Here is a 14390-nt window from a genome sequence, read left to right on the forward strand (position 1 = left end):
AACTAAAATTAACTGTTCGTTAGTGAACATCAACATGTCACATGACAGCTCAGACGCTTCAGACCAAGATTTCAAAACCAAGCTGTAGGAGGGTCAGAAATTGAGACATATTACAAGGAAGGACAAGTGCACCTAGATGTTAGGAATGTCATAGACCCTTAACATCTTTATGTTATACTGACATTTTAAGAAGAAGATGAAGCACACCTATATATTTTTGAATATTTATGCTACAGGTTTTCGAACTTTTCTGGAAGTGGGTCACGTTGGATTATGTGAAAATACATCATACTAAGATTCTTTTAAACCTCATGTTATCTCAGGAAGAAGTTCAACATTAAATTGACAGATTGGATTTAAAAAAAATAATCTAAACTAGTTTGGTTTTTGCAAGTTTAGAGCTTTTAGTGGGTTGGGTGAAGCCATGTCGTGTTACTAAATTTACACTCATATTGATTAACACTTTGAACCTGGGGGAAAAAAAAGGGGTTTTGATTCCAAATTTGCTTTCTAGACTCGACTGGTAAACCTTGTAAACTCATGATGAGATGATGTCGGCAAATATTTGGGGTGAAACAACCTGGTACTTATTTGTGCCTATTAAAATATTCTGGTAATTTTAAGTACTGTAACTTCGTCGTCCATGTGTTTTACTGAAGCAAAGTCTGAAAAGCCACTTAATAAAGGGAAAATAACCTAGATAATTTAAAATGTGAATGGAGTCAATGTTTTTAGAACTCTTTCACAGTGGCCGAACAACAAGATCTAAATATGAATCATATTTACATTTAAACATGAAATTTAATGATATAACAAAAACCTATAACATATAACACACATTTTGTAGTGTGTGCTACATATCCTTTGGTTATTTTGTCACTCTTGTGCCAGTTCCTCCCACATTTCAAATGTATCAAAGACAAACTCCCCAAACAAAAACAGTCTAAGGAAGAAGACGGTTTTAAATAACCTTTATATAAAGTCTGTGTTGACATTAATGCACATAATAATGTAACTAAACAGGAACTTCTGGCTCATCCAACATGCTCTAAATGCTGCTGATCTAACATTGTGTTGTGAGTCTCTAATAACTTGTTTGTTCACATTAGCCGTGCAGCAACAAAATGTAGCTGGAATAGACTCACAACAGGACGAATAAATGACTCACATCTCAACTTATCTTAGCTAATGATATGAATGCAGTATCTATGACATCACATGTTTGCGGTCGCACTATAGTCTGAGTCATTATTGGGCGTTAAAACCACAAGACTGCAAATACACTTGTCAGTTAAGACCAGCCTAATTATGCAAGTTCATAAACACAGATGATATCATCAAAAGGGAAATGTTAGAAAATTATTCACCCAATACAGTGTTTTGATGTTGAAGTGTTTAAGACTCAAGCTGTTTTTCTAACTAGACTAATTATATTTTTAATGTTGCAAATATAATTTCTTTGGTCAAGTGTACACACGACTTATGGTCCTAGTGTAGGCAGTCTCAAGTGGACACTGGAACTGCGTCTTCTTACGCTTCAGCATTAAATCAATTGATTGTTGTTACCTCTTGTGCTGAATCAGCTCATTGTCGTTTACTAACTACTTTTGTATCTCAAACTAGGCACCGTTTACTAGAGGTGTGTATTGGCAAGAATCCGGTGATAGGATACGTATCACGATACAGGGGGAATGACAAGATATATTGCAATGACATAGGAACAAGAATATATTTGTAGTATTGTCGAGTACTTGACTCTGGTGTTGCAGAATTTACAGACCACATGACTCTTGACCAAGTCGTAACTGCTTTCATTTGTTTTGAAACGAGAATATGTCCAAACATTAGCTTCAAAAGCTGATTACCACGACAAATTACCACAGCCTGATTATTTCCATATAAATTGTAAAAAAATTAAAATAAATTATTGAGACACACATTATTGAACTATAAACCATAAAAGAACAATGGTAACACATGAGATTTCATTTTGAATGTTTTAAATAATCAATAACGATACTGTATAATGGCAAAGAATGTCGTCATATGGATATTTTCTAACACATTTAGAAGATCTTTCCTTCAGACATGGTTCATGCATGTGTGAAAGAAGTGATGGATCGACACAAAAACATGAAATCTGTTCACACCGACACATTAAGATGCTGCTTCAGCAGAAAGTGTTCAGAAAAGACGAATGTCAAACATGTAGCAGCAGCAGAAGAAGAAGAAGAAGCAAACCTTGAAGTCTTTTCTCTTGCGCTGCAGAACGGGCCGCTGCAGAAAGAGGATCTGCTTGGTGGATAAACTGCCGTCGCTGCAGAAAGAACAGAGCGTCTCTCAGTACAGTACGCCGAATCAAAGGCGCCGGCATCTGCGTGGATCCAAATCAAGAAGCCGCTAACAGTGCTTCAAGTGACAGGTTACAAGGAGGCGGCAGTTCAGTGGTTTCTCTTGTGAACAAAAAGACAAAAGTTGGTGTCATGTCGAGAAAAGCTGCCATCAGGACTCATCTGATCTCGTCGCCGTTTCTCGCCTGCACTGTCAGAAGCAGAGGACTCGGCGGGGAGCAGACCCCTCACGCTTTTATTTACAGGGATGCAGTTATCTTACGCTTTTATTTACCTGTTTGTTTTGACGATGGGCGTGGGCAGCACGCACATCAGGCGCCAACCGAACGGGGCCAGAGACTGCAGCAGGGGGACGTAGTCGGTCTTCACCACCACACCCTGGCACAGAGGAAAACGCTGAACTCAGAAACAGTTCTCAGACCCGGGCCTCTTTTATCTTCTTACTTTTCAATAACAATAAAAGAAATCAACATGATTTTAGTTGCAAAAATCCCTTAATATTCCCTAGAAAAGACAATCTAATCCAATCTTAAGTGTAAGGGGTGAGGGTTAAGTGGTTTGGGTGAGAAAACACATTCAAAATTCTAAATAAAAAAAAAATATATATAATTAAAAAGCATATCATGAGGCATGTACAGTAAATAAACTAAACATAACACTAAATGGAAAACTTAATAAACAAAACAATCGTCTGCTTTTAACATCTAGCAAAATAATAATACAAATTATTATTTTATAAAACTTTTTTTGTAATCTGATGTGAAAGTACTTCCATTTAAATACACACAAGAATGAGATAAACAAAACAAATAAACAATTAAACAAAGACTTAGTCATAGTTAGAGTTGAACTAGTAATAATTAACAAATATAAATCTAAATTGAAATGGTTAGTTTCTACATGATTTGTCTGATTAGTTTTAATTTGACCTCTTGAGGGCAACATTTGGCCCCAGGGCCGCACTTTACCCATGTCCTTAAGGGTCCGTGTTTAGGTGTAAAGGTTGAAGATTGTGTATCTAGGTTTGCCCTTGTATTTTTTGACTATTCTTCTCAGACAAGATTCAAGTGGCAGCAAATGGCTTCCATAGTTCAACAACTAAGAAGAAACATGTAAAATCCCACATTGATCCAGGATGCTGTGCAGCTCTGGGACCGGAGTGAGATATTGTGAATAAGTGTCACCAAAGTCTGTGTATCTGTGCTGCAGTAAAGAGTATTAGAAGCTCAAAGACTCACATCCACCACGGTCCACTGCTCAACCACGATGGCGTCGTAGGAGGTATTGACGCTCTGGTCCTCGGAGCTGCGGAAGATGAACACGCTGTCCACGGATGAATGCCCGTTATCTGGAGAAGACCAGCCCGGGTCAGATTAGACTCCTCACTATTGATCCCCGCCAGCTTAATCCTGCTTATTCTGCGGGTGGAAGCTTTGGACTCTCTGCTCCGAGGTTCATGTCTCTGACTTGATCTGACAGCAGGATCAAGGACTTGACAGCTGGAGGAGCAGCACGCCTGGCTTTCCTCAGCAGGAAACTAGTGTTAAGTTCAAAAGACAAGTGTGTCTGGATCGATCAGCAGCTGTGTCACACTGAGTCATTACAAGTATCAAACGCAGTATAACTGGACGCTAACAACTTTTACTGTCACACATGTGTCTTTAAAAGGCAGTTGAGTCGCTCGACAAGTTCCGTCTCCTGTGTCTGTCAATGTAATGATCTTATCTTAAGTATGGTTTATTAACTATGGTTAGAGGTGATAGTACAGTAGAGTTATTTGCTATTTTTTGTTGTAAGATTGAGTCTCCTAAGATGAACTTTACAAACCTCGTAACACGTAAAAGAGCAAGTTTCACACAGAGGAGAAGAAACATTAAAATAATTAATGCTTTGTTGATTATTTATATTTTGAAAGGAATTTGAATTTTGAATTTCCTCAGAAGTCATGTTAGATTGTAACTTTCTGGCTGTTCTTATCTGGAAGTTTGTCTGTGAAAATCATGCTTTAATTAAAGCGGTTTGTGGTGAAATAAGTGCGTGAGACCCTTTCTCTAAAGTAAACAAAGTAACTGAATGACATACTTGTTAGCGTACTTAGTTGGTAACAGATAAACTCAAATATTGCTGTGTTTTGTCCACAATACTGTATGGATATTCAGTTCCATAATAAACTTCAGGCCTCTAGATGGGTAATTATGTCCTCTGCAGCTAAAGGAAGAATACAATCCCTCGAGATCCCAGTGATGACTCAGGACTAGAGGATACAGTTGACTCCAGCAGCTTTTAAAGCTGGTGTTTGGACATATTTTGGTTTTAAAACAAATTAAAGGATTTTCGACTTCACCAAGAGTCATGTGGTCTGTAAACACCAGGGTCTAGTACTCAACAATACTACAAATATATCCTTCAATATCGATATATATATCATATTGTTGCCTATGTATTGTGATGAGTATCTTATCAACAGGTTCTAGCCAATACACAGACCTACGAGCTCCAATCATTCCAAACTAATCTATTCCAGCTCAATTAAAGGGAGCAAATCTCAAAACAAAAATTTTAATATTAGTTTGTAATTCAAATGAAAATTTGAAAAGTGCCTCTCTGGACCAGGGTCAAAAAGCGCTTTAACAATCACATTTTTTTAAATACCTACAGATTTAAAAATTCTAAATTGCCAATGAGACAAAGGTATCCCAGAAAACCAGGGAAAAGCCTGCACAAATAAAAATGTTTCTTGAAGGAGTCAGTAGATCATCAAACACAAAGAGAGAAGAAGATCGTTCCAAAGCTTAGGAGCAACAGCCTGGAAGGATTTCTCTCCTCTGGTCCTGAACCATCAGTAGATTCTGATCCACAGACCTCAGATTGGAGCAGCAGGACACACGAGAAAATGTATTGTGTCGAACAACATGGAAATGGCATACATACGTATTCATCTATGAACAATAATGGTCACAAAGAAAATAGTATTAATAATCATATTTGCACTAAATGTTGTCCTAAAGCAATAACTCCTCCTGGATCATTTTCAAAAACAGGAAATGACCTCAGCATTTTGGAGGGATGTAACAGGGATGGTGGAAATATAAACCAGATGTGTTGTAGAAAAACAGAGCTCCACCTCAAGTTCAGATCACGCACCGTTATCATCACCGAGTTGGAAGAAGCCATCGACCAGTTGAGCCCCGTTTGTGAAGTGCTGGGTCATGTGATCCAGCCAGTCGGCGTCCACGTCAGTGACCAGCCCCGCCTCCTTGTGTATCTGCAAAGGCACGGTGAGGGAGTAGAAGTGCTCCGAGGTGTTCAGCGCCCCGGTGGAGTTGTAAAGGGCGAAGAGCTGCATCCCTGTAGGAGGAGCCCACAGTTATGTCAGTGGCAGGATGAAGAAGAAGAAGAAGAACTCACTGGCTTGTGCTGGAGAAGGTCCGTTACCTTCTCTGAAAGCATGTTTCACTTGAATATGGTTGTTGTTGTGCGTCAGTCTGCTCGCGCAGCTGGAGGAGAATCTCTCTGCGGAGGTGGAATATCGTTTCTGTCTGTGATTTTGTACATGAGGGTGATTTTCTGCTGGAGTAGAAGACTCTAGATCTGCTCCAACCCTGGGTTCTCTGAGGGGATGGTTTTTTGATCCAAGTACCACTCTGATGCCGATCTCTGAGTTCTGAACCGGCTTGTTTGAATTCTCGGCGTCCATCTCAGACCTGTGATCGGTTGGATCGTGATCCAGGCTTTCATGATCCGACTCTCCAGGATCAAAGAGGTAGGCGGGCTCCTCCTCATTATGGGGGGCTTCTTTAGGCTCCGACGGGCTGCTGTTGGCGCTGTGCGGGATTCGACGTATGGGCGACGGGCTGGAGTGCAGGGAGGACAAATCCTCAGGTTCCCAGGAGCCCGAGAAGAAAGGTGCGCCACCTGGCTGCTGCAGGAAGCCCAGGAACATCACCCCTTGCTCGGCTACATCCTGGATCTGAAGAAGAGTTCATCAGTGGATGTCGCTCAAGCACAAGCTTATTACGACACACACGCCCACACACGGAGCAACAAACCCCTTAATCATTCACAAAGATCAAATAATCAAACAACAAAAAGCCTCATTATATCCGTGTGAGGGAGCGTGATGGTGTGTGTCGCTGCCTCCCGCGGCGCTCACGTGCCTAATTGTCAGTTGATATTTGTGCTGACAGCTCCAGAAGAGCCTGACAGGAGAGGAATCACAAACTTTCCACTACTAGTAATGAGACATGTCTCTCTTGACACTTCACCCTCGCTGGCACGTTCATTAGCACGGTCACAGTTACACGCTGTTCATGTCTGGAGTCTGCTCCAAGATGACAAAGGTGCAGAAAAAACACCTCTAAACGCACACATGGTTGAAGTCTGCCTGGCACAGCCTCATCACAGATCCTTATCTTCTACCCACTGCCGGCATTGATTGGCTTTTCGCGTCACGCCGCCAGAGCCGATCACATTATACCCGGTCGTGTGGACTTCCATCCAATCGGGCTTCGCTTTTGTCCTCGTTGGGTGTTCAGATGCAAATCCGTTCAGAAGAGCACATTTTCATTTCCCATTGTTTGTCCGCCGCCGCATTGACGAGCAGGAAGACTAAATGTGAGCGACGCTGCGGAGCAGGTTATCGCGGGGTTACATCTCCCCAATATTAATTCCTAATGAGTTATGAAGGGCTAATTCAGAGCTCAGACGTTACGTCTTAATGCTTTCATCACATGCCGTGATTAGATGGAGAGCTCTGGATCGTTGCCTAAAAGTTTCTCGAGAACTGAGGCTGAGGACTTGAACATTTAGAAAATTAATTTTAAGATTTCTGTACAACGATCATCAAAGGAGACATTCTATTAATTCAAGTGTTGTGGCAGCAGATACAAATCAATTAATTGTTGTTATAAATGGGACCTTTTATGCAAAGTACGCTCCTACCATAATCATTTTGATATCGCTTGTTCCAATTTCACCGTGTTACTGACGTAAAGGATCATAGGATCGAAGCTGCTTCTCTGTGTTAAAAAAATAGTCCCAATAGTCTTTCAAAATAGTCCTGCCAATTTGGTTTTCTGGCCAATTTACATCTGTTTTGTTAAACATGTTGGATTAGGAGAAAAAAGCTTTATTCTGTCTGATTGCCAACTCTCAGTTGGCACAATGGAGATTATATTTTGGAATCGTTTTTTTATCTGTTGGTCAGGAATAATGTTGATTTTCTACTGGATCCAGCTTCTTTCTTAGAAGGAAACGTTGGATATCATGCACTCCTGTTCTGCTCCTCTACTCGCACAGATCTTTTGTTTGCGTCACGTAAACTTTGTTTCCTTTTTTTTGTTTTTAAAAAACCCAGCATTTTTTATAAACAAGAAGCAAACCCACATATGGTGGTTGCCTTAAATCAAAGGAAATGAATGTTCATGTTAATTATGTGACCTTTAAACATTCCAGTGTCTAAGATAAGGAACAGAGAGTTTCAATTTTCTTTAAACTTCCAATAAGAATTCAACTGACAGGAGGGCAAAAACAAAGAGATAATTTAGATTATGGAAGTGTCTGGGAGATGAGGCAGTAGAGTTTATGGTTCGATCTCTGGCATCTCCTCACAATAGATTGAGGAGATGCCAGGGGAATGGAGAACATGTGCGATGGTGCCCATTTTGAGGACTAAGGGGGATATTCAGAAATGCAGTAACTATAGAGGAATAAAGTTGATGAGCCATACAATGAAGTTATGGGAAAGAGTAGTGGAAACTAGACTGAGAACAGTTGGTTTCATGCCTAGAAAGAGTACTACAGAAACAGTATTTGGAGGAATGAAGGTTAGTCGCAGCAAGACAGAATACATGTGTGAATGAGAGGAACTCAAGTGGAACCGTGAGGCTACAGGGAGATAAAGAAGGTGGAGGATTTCAAGTATTTAGGGTCAACAGTCCAGAGCAGTGGAGATTGTGGAATAGAGACGAACAAACGCATACATGCTGTGTGGAATGGGTCTAGAAAAGTGCGAGGAGTAATGTGTGATAAGAGAGTATCAGCCAGAATGTAAGGAAAGATGTACAAGACAGTGGTGAGACCAACAATGCTGAACGGTCTAGATACAGTGGCACTAAAGAAACGGCAGGAAGCAGAGCCGGAGGTAGCAGAGATGAAGATGTTGAGGTTCTCTTTAAGAGTGACGAAGATGGAAGAAGAGAAGGTGTATGGATGTAGTGAAAGAGGACATGAAGTTGGTTGGTGTGAGAGAGGGAGATACACAGAACAGGGTTAGGTGGAGGAGGTCGATTCACTGTGGCGACCCTTGAAGGGAGCAGCTGAAGGAAAAGAAGAAGAAGAAGATGCTTCCAAGATCGACATTATCAGACTTACACTTCCTGTCACAGACTGGTAGGTAAATATGAAATGTTTTTGGGTCGCGACTAGCACTGTGGAAAGTATAGTCCTGTGTGTGATCGAGTTTGAGCCTTCTGCCCTAGACCTTTTAACGTTATAATAAACTGGCCAAAAAAACTACCCATCAACAGGTCAACTGACATGCACATACTAAATACGTTTTTATTCCATTAACTGATTTTTTTTTTCTTTATTGTTGACATATATTTAGCTATTGCGATGCCAGGACTCATTGGGCGGAGATTTTGAAAGAGCAGTTCATGGGGAATCATTTTCACACATGGCCAGGTCTCAACAATCCACACAAGACCCCATGCAGAGTACAAACAGTACCATTTTGAAAATAACATCAAAATACATCCATCTCATCAAGTGTAAATGTTTATTAAATCATGTTCCACATGAATAATAAATCAACAGCAGCGACCAAAACATTTATACGTGTAGAAGATGATCATGACTAACGCCATCAACACATCGTTGTTCAGATAAATGTCAAATCATTGTTCTGTACTCACTCGTTTGACATAGCTCTGGATGGTTTCTGGGTCAGCCGCCTGATGACCGGCCACACACACATCCGTCTCCAGACAATGTCTCGTCCACGTCAATTGGCTCTTCTCTGAACTGGAGACATTGACAGAGTAAATGACAGAAAAGACAACAAATATTCCAGGGGGTAAATGCATCGATTGCAAGTCATTATCTTGTGTTCAATTCTGCTTTAATGAGCCAGAACCACCACGTGAACTCGTACTGTTCTTTTATTACCCCGAATTGTTTTTCTTTCATCATCATCATCATCGTCGTTGGTGCCGCTACACTCGGTGTAAACGAGCTCCTTCTTCGAGATTCTCTTTTTGACCCAGAGAGATCACAGCAGTCAGATACAGTCAATTTGGGCGGGCACTGGGCGCATTTTCCATTTTCGGAGGGGAGCGCTCACCACAGTCACAATAGACTTATTAGAAAGAGTGAATTTCCCTGACGACAAATGAAAGAAGGGAGACGTGGGGCACGCCTCCTCGTGTTTGGACGGAGGACAGTGGGGAAGGCCGAGGTAATATCTGGTGCTGTCAGGCGTGAGTGGCATTCTCGGCTCCATGTGAAACAGTTCCGCGCACAATATTCCGTCTCTCATTTTCACACCCGGCGATGAAAGGGGGAGGCGTTGAGAGGAGATGAAAAGGGACAAAGGGTTCGAGGGGGACAAAAGAGAAGAGGGGACGGCCATCACTGAAGAAGGTAGATGAAAAGAAGGTGAGATGGATTCTCTCTTTCAGCGTGCCGTTCCCCTCTGGCGAGCACTGATGATGCAATCAGCATCCTCGTAGTGAGGGTTGCCAGGAAGCAGCGGGGATGCTTGGCAGAAGGTGGGTTGAAAGCCCGAGCACCTGTGCGAGTGTGTGTGATTTCAAAATAAAACGCTCAAATATTAGCATAGAAAAAGAAGAAGATGCAAGAAAAACATGTACGTAAACACAGAGATTGAGGTCATTTCACCTCATTAATAATACATCATCAAAAACAAATTCCATAAATCAGGAATTGTGTTGGCTCCTAGACTAGGGATAACATGTGTGACCATGGGAGTGAGAGCGTCCTGTTCCTACCACTAGACCAACAACGACATTAGCCTGTCACTATCAACTCCAGAGATTTTATCTCCAGACCCTAAAGCAAAATTGAATAATAACATATTTTGTTGCCACAGTCACAAGGAAGAGGATTTACTTTAGTGATTAAATGTTTTATAAAGTCAAGTCAAGCTTCTGTTTGTGCTTGTTCTGGACGGAGCACGACATGTGACTAGCAGCTGTTTGAAGTCTTAAAAGATAGTTCCTCTAAAACCTTCCTAAATCCAGGTGAAACTTCAGGGCACCATTAAAATGTTATCATCTTTTCCTTGCCTCATTATCACCCTTTAAAGATGTTTAGAACTCTTCGACCCGTTTATCTCACAGTTAATAACCGTCACTAAACCTCCCTGGCAAAGAAAAATAAAATACACATATATATAAAAAGGAAATATACTTCATAATTTAACTATTAGCAGACAAAGGTGTAATTCATTCTAAAAGCCAAAGATGGTTAACCATGTTCTATAAAAAAAAAGAAAATTTGGCTCTTTAAAGGCCCAATCCATAGTACTTAAAATGGTGTCTCTGGTTCTCCCTGGTGTTAGAATAGTGCAACTGCAATGTCTTAAATTCTCGTAGATGCAAATTTGTTTACACAATGGCTACAGACTTTATCGTTTTTTATCTTCTGGTAACTTCAAAAAGTCTCTCAGTATTTCAAACAAAATTACTGTCTCTGACCGGCTGCTCTAAAGCAGTACAGTGGTCACATCGTTTCATTGTTTCAGTTAATTTTTTTTTTAAAGGACAATGACACTCACAGACTCTCCGAGCAGGTCGTCCAGTCAAAGTTACCTTGTAAATAACATTGTTAAAATGCTGACAAAATTAAGACAATTGGTTCAATTGTAAATAAAACGTAAAAAATGATCTACTGTTGATTTAAGAACAAAAATATTTCATTTGCAACAGAAGCCTAAAACTAACAGAAAGCCATATTTCAACATGTTATTTTTTGGTTTCACACTGTTGTGATGAGGTCTGAGCCACACTCTGCCCAGGCCCGCTCTAGTGTAAAATGTACATTATAAAGTGAGACATGTTTGTTTACCTCGGCGTCTCTCTGACCAACACGGCCCGGTGGAGCTGCCTCTGGATGTGCGCCTGACGAGGCCCACAGGGATGGACGAACGGATGCACCGCGACCAGGACAAATCCCTGAGCGTACAGATCTCTGACCTGCACAGGTAGTTCTCTGACCGACGAGAGACAGAGCACTGATGAGACTGGAACCTCTGGAGGGGAGACCGAAGATGACCACGTCAACAAAACAGACCTCACAGTAAAATACAGTTTAACTTGATGAAGCAGAATAAATGTTAGTGATGGCGCTCATGAGACAATTTATCATTATTAGTTTCAAGTACTGATGAGTTGAAGTTTCTAAGAAACAGCTGATACAGTATGTTCACTTTCCAGGCTCACTAGATAACATTCGCCGTTTAAAAGTTCTTGGTTTTGAACCTCTAATTCAATGAAACCTCACATTTATGCAATGAGAGCACCACCTACTGAGCCTTGAAAATGATGACACTGCATCATAAAACCTCATTAGCTGTTGCTTCAAACCTCATCATCCCAAAATAAAAATATAGTTCATAGCTTTTTGGAAAGTACACATTAATTAATTTGGGGAATATGGTTCTTTTGTGTGATGAGCAAGTTAAAAATAAATGACCTCATAAGATACACAACCCTTTTAACATTTATCCTTTTCTTTTCACAGAGAATTCTAAGCATCGGGACAGTTAGTGCTTCAAAAATCAAAGATAAGCTTTTAGCTACAGAAAATAAGGGACATCACGGACCCGGCAAAGATGAGCCAATATCATTTTTTAATGAGACAAACATGGACGTGAGTGATAAAGTGCTTTAAAATTAATTATAGTGATCGGGTCTGCTGGCAGACTAAAGAAATATTTTAAAAAACCATAACAAGCTAAAAAGGTTGCTAAAACTTACTTCTTACTCCCCTTCAGACTCACTCACTGAAACTTCTTGAAGCATTAACAAAAGTTTATTCTTTGTCCATTAAATATTCAGTAACTTTGTCGTAGGTCCGATCATATTTGGTGAGAATGTCCTGAATCTCAATTTTATCAAATGTTCGAGGAATTATTTTATGGCTATAAAGGAAGTAAATATGTGCAGAATGATTTTCCTTCTTTAACTACACTCTTGGTACTACAACACCTCACATAAATTCGTTTTTTTCATACAAATTTGCAATATAGTATGATATTTTCTTCTTTAATGCCTTATACTAATGTATTCAAGCAATAGTTAATCAAACAAATGCATTACCAGGTTAGGTAGAACTTTATTGACTATTACTTATTATTCACTTTAAGTAACTTGTTGATACACTATTTTTAATATCAATGAAACTGAAAAACATGTTTACACACAAAAAAGATAATTGTATTCAATACAATTCATTAGGTCTTTAGCTAATGACTGATACGTATAAATGGTTGTAATGTGGATTTTAGATCTTTGATTTAATCTCATGACGCCGATCATTTCCCTCAGAACGTATAATGATCCTGAAGAAAGGATCAGGGAGATGGAGAAGGGTGACGGGCACAAAGGGGTACGAGGGAACAAAGACGGTGGCCCGTTATCAAGAAGTGACACATGGCATCTTCACGCTTAATCGAAAGCTAATTACAACCACAATAGTGAAGTCTGTCTTCAATGCCACACTCCATATGAGTCTGGATGTTTATGCAGATTATTCCCACATGTAATCTAGTCATTTAAAAAAATTGAGAAATTAAGAAATTATAGCAGAAAATTAGTTTTCAAAATTGCTACTCATTCGATCATTTAAATAGTCAAAAGTGTTGAACGCCAGAGGAAGTGTTTTTCTTCTGGTGTTTGGAGAGGGAGATACATTTTTGACATCAGTGTTGTGAAGTGATCTGAAAGACTCTACAGACAAGTATTTGTGTGTTTGTGATCTAAGAGAGGCATTTGAAACATGTGAGTAAGTCAGGAGAGTTGGGTTTGCCCTTTAAGATTTTGTATTTTTTTTGTGTCAGGGAAATGACAAGAATAATTGACTCTGATTCAGTTATCCAGGATCCAGTTATTCACAACACGCCAGACAAGGAACGGAAATATGTATTTCTTTCCCCCTCATTTCCAGAAAGACGGTGGGAATTGAGCGAGTCTGAATCTCGACTTTTTTTCTATCGAGAACAATGTTTTCACTGCAAGATAAGAGCTGTTCCAGGAAAAGCTAAAGGCTCCAGAGCAATGAAGCCAATTCTCAACAGTAGAGGTTTCCAACATTTCCGGCAGGGTTGAAAACTGGAGCAGAACAAAACTGGACTGGATTCATCTGCTTTGATCAACTTTGAAAAAGAGCAAAGCGATTTTAAATGCAAAAGAAGACAAGAGGGACTAAGATGGGACTTGGGGAAAAAATCCAGATGTGCAGTATTTTATGCCAAACCCATATTCCACTGGAAAGCCCCTGCTGGTGACACACACACCTCAAAGACTTAGAAGACAAAAGTATCCCAGAGTCTTGTCAGAGCACAAGGTATTAGCAGCTAATACACAGCTGGGGTTGTTATTAACACACACAATGGAGCAGAGACAGTTAGCAGAGCTTATCGTATGGATGCAAAGTGTTGTGACAAATCCACAGAGGGATGCTTGTGAGGACCGCCCTCTCGGGGTCGGTGATAGCAGAGAGTCACCGACGCCTAATGTGCGTTTGAAACAAGCGTCAGTTTGCTCCCGTCGAGCTCGGCGAAGCCAGGTGTGTCGAGGAGAGACAGAGCAAAGAGAGGGAGAATGAAATGAGGCTGTCGGTTTGTGCCTGAATGCTTGTCATCCCATTCAATCTCATTTGCATGGGTCTGGAGAAGAGAAAATAACCTGAATAAATTAACTAGACACACACATGGAAAAAAAAAGGATGTGCCAGCCATCTCATTTTCAATTTGTTCGCCATCAACTGGTGAGCTGAGCCACACACACACACACAGAC

General features: G+C 40.4%; 1 protein-coding gene across 1 annotated transcript in view; it reads right to left on the bottom strand.

Moving 5' to 3' along the window:
• rftn1a (raftlin, lipid raft linker 1a) overlaps positions 1-14390 on the bottom strand; it is a 37171-nt gene that overhangs the window by 2357 nt on the left and 20424 nt on the right. Inside the window, exons 3-9 of the mRNA XM_087787610.1 lie at positions 11439-11622; positions 9266-9374; positions 5760-6321; positions 5496-5699; positions 3590-3699; positions 2626-2729; positions 2242-2317 (exon numbers count right to left, since the gene is read on the bottom strand). Of these exons, the coding sequence (XP_087643736.1) occupies positions 2242-2317; positions 2626-2729; positions 3590-3699; positions 5496-5699; positions 5760-6321; positions 9266-9374; positions 11439-11622 (1349 nt within the window). The remainder of the gene's footprint in view (positions 1-2241; positions 2318-2625; positions 2730-3589; positions 3700-5495; positions 5700-5759; positions 6322-9265; positions 9375-11438; positions 11623-14390) is intronic.

This window comes from Callionymus lyra, chromosome 3 (genome assembly GCF_982586985.1).
Source record: "Callionymus lyra chromosome 3, fCalLyr1.hap1.1, whole genome shotgun sequence".
Classification (NCBI taxonomy): domain Eukaryota; kingdom Metazoa; phylum Chordata; class Actinopteri; order Syngnathiformes; family Callionymidae; genus Callionymus; species Callionymus lyra.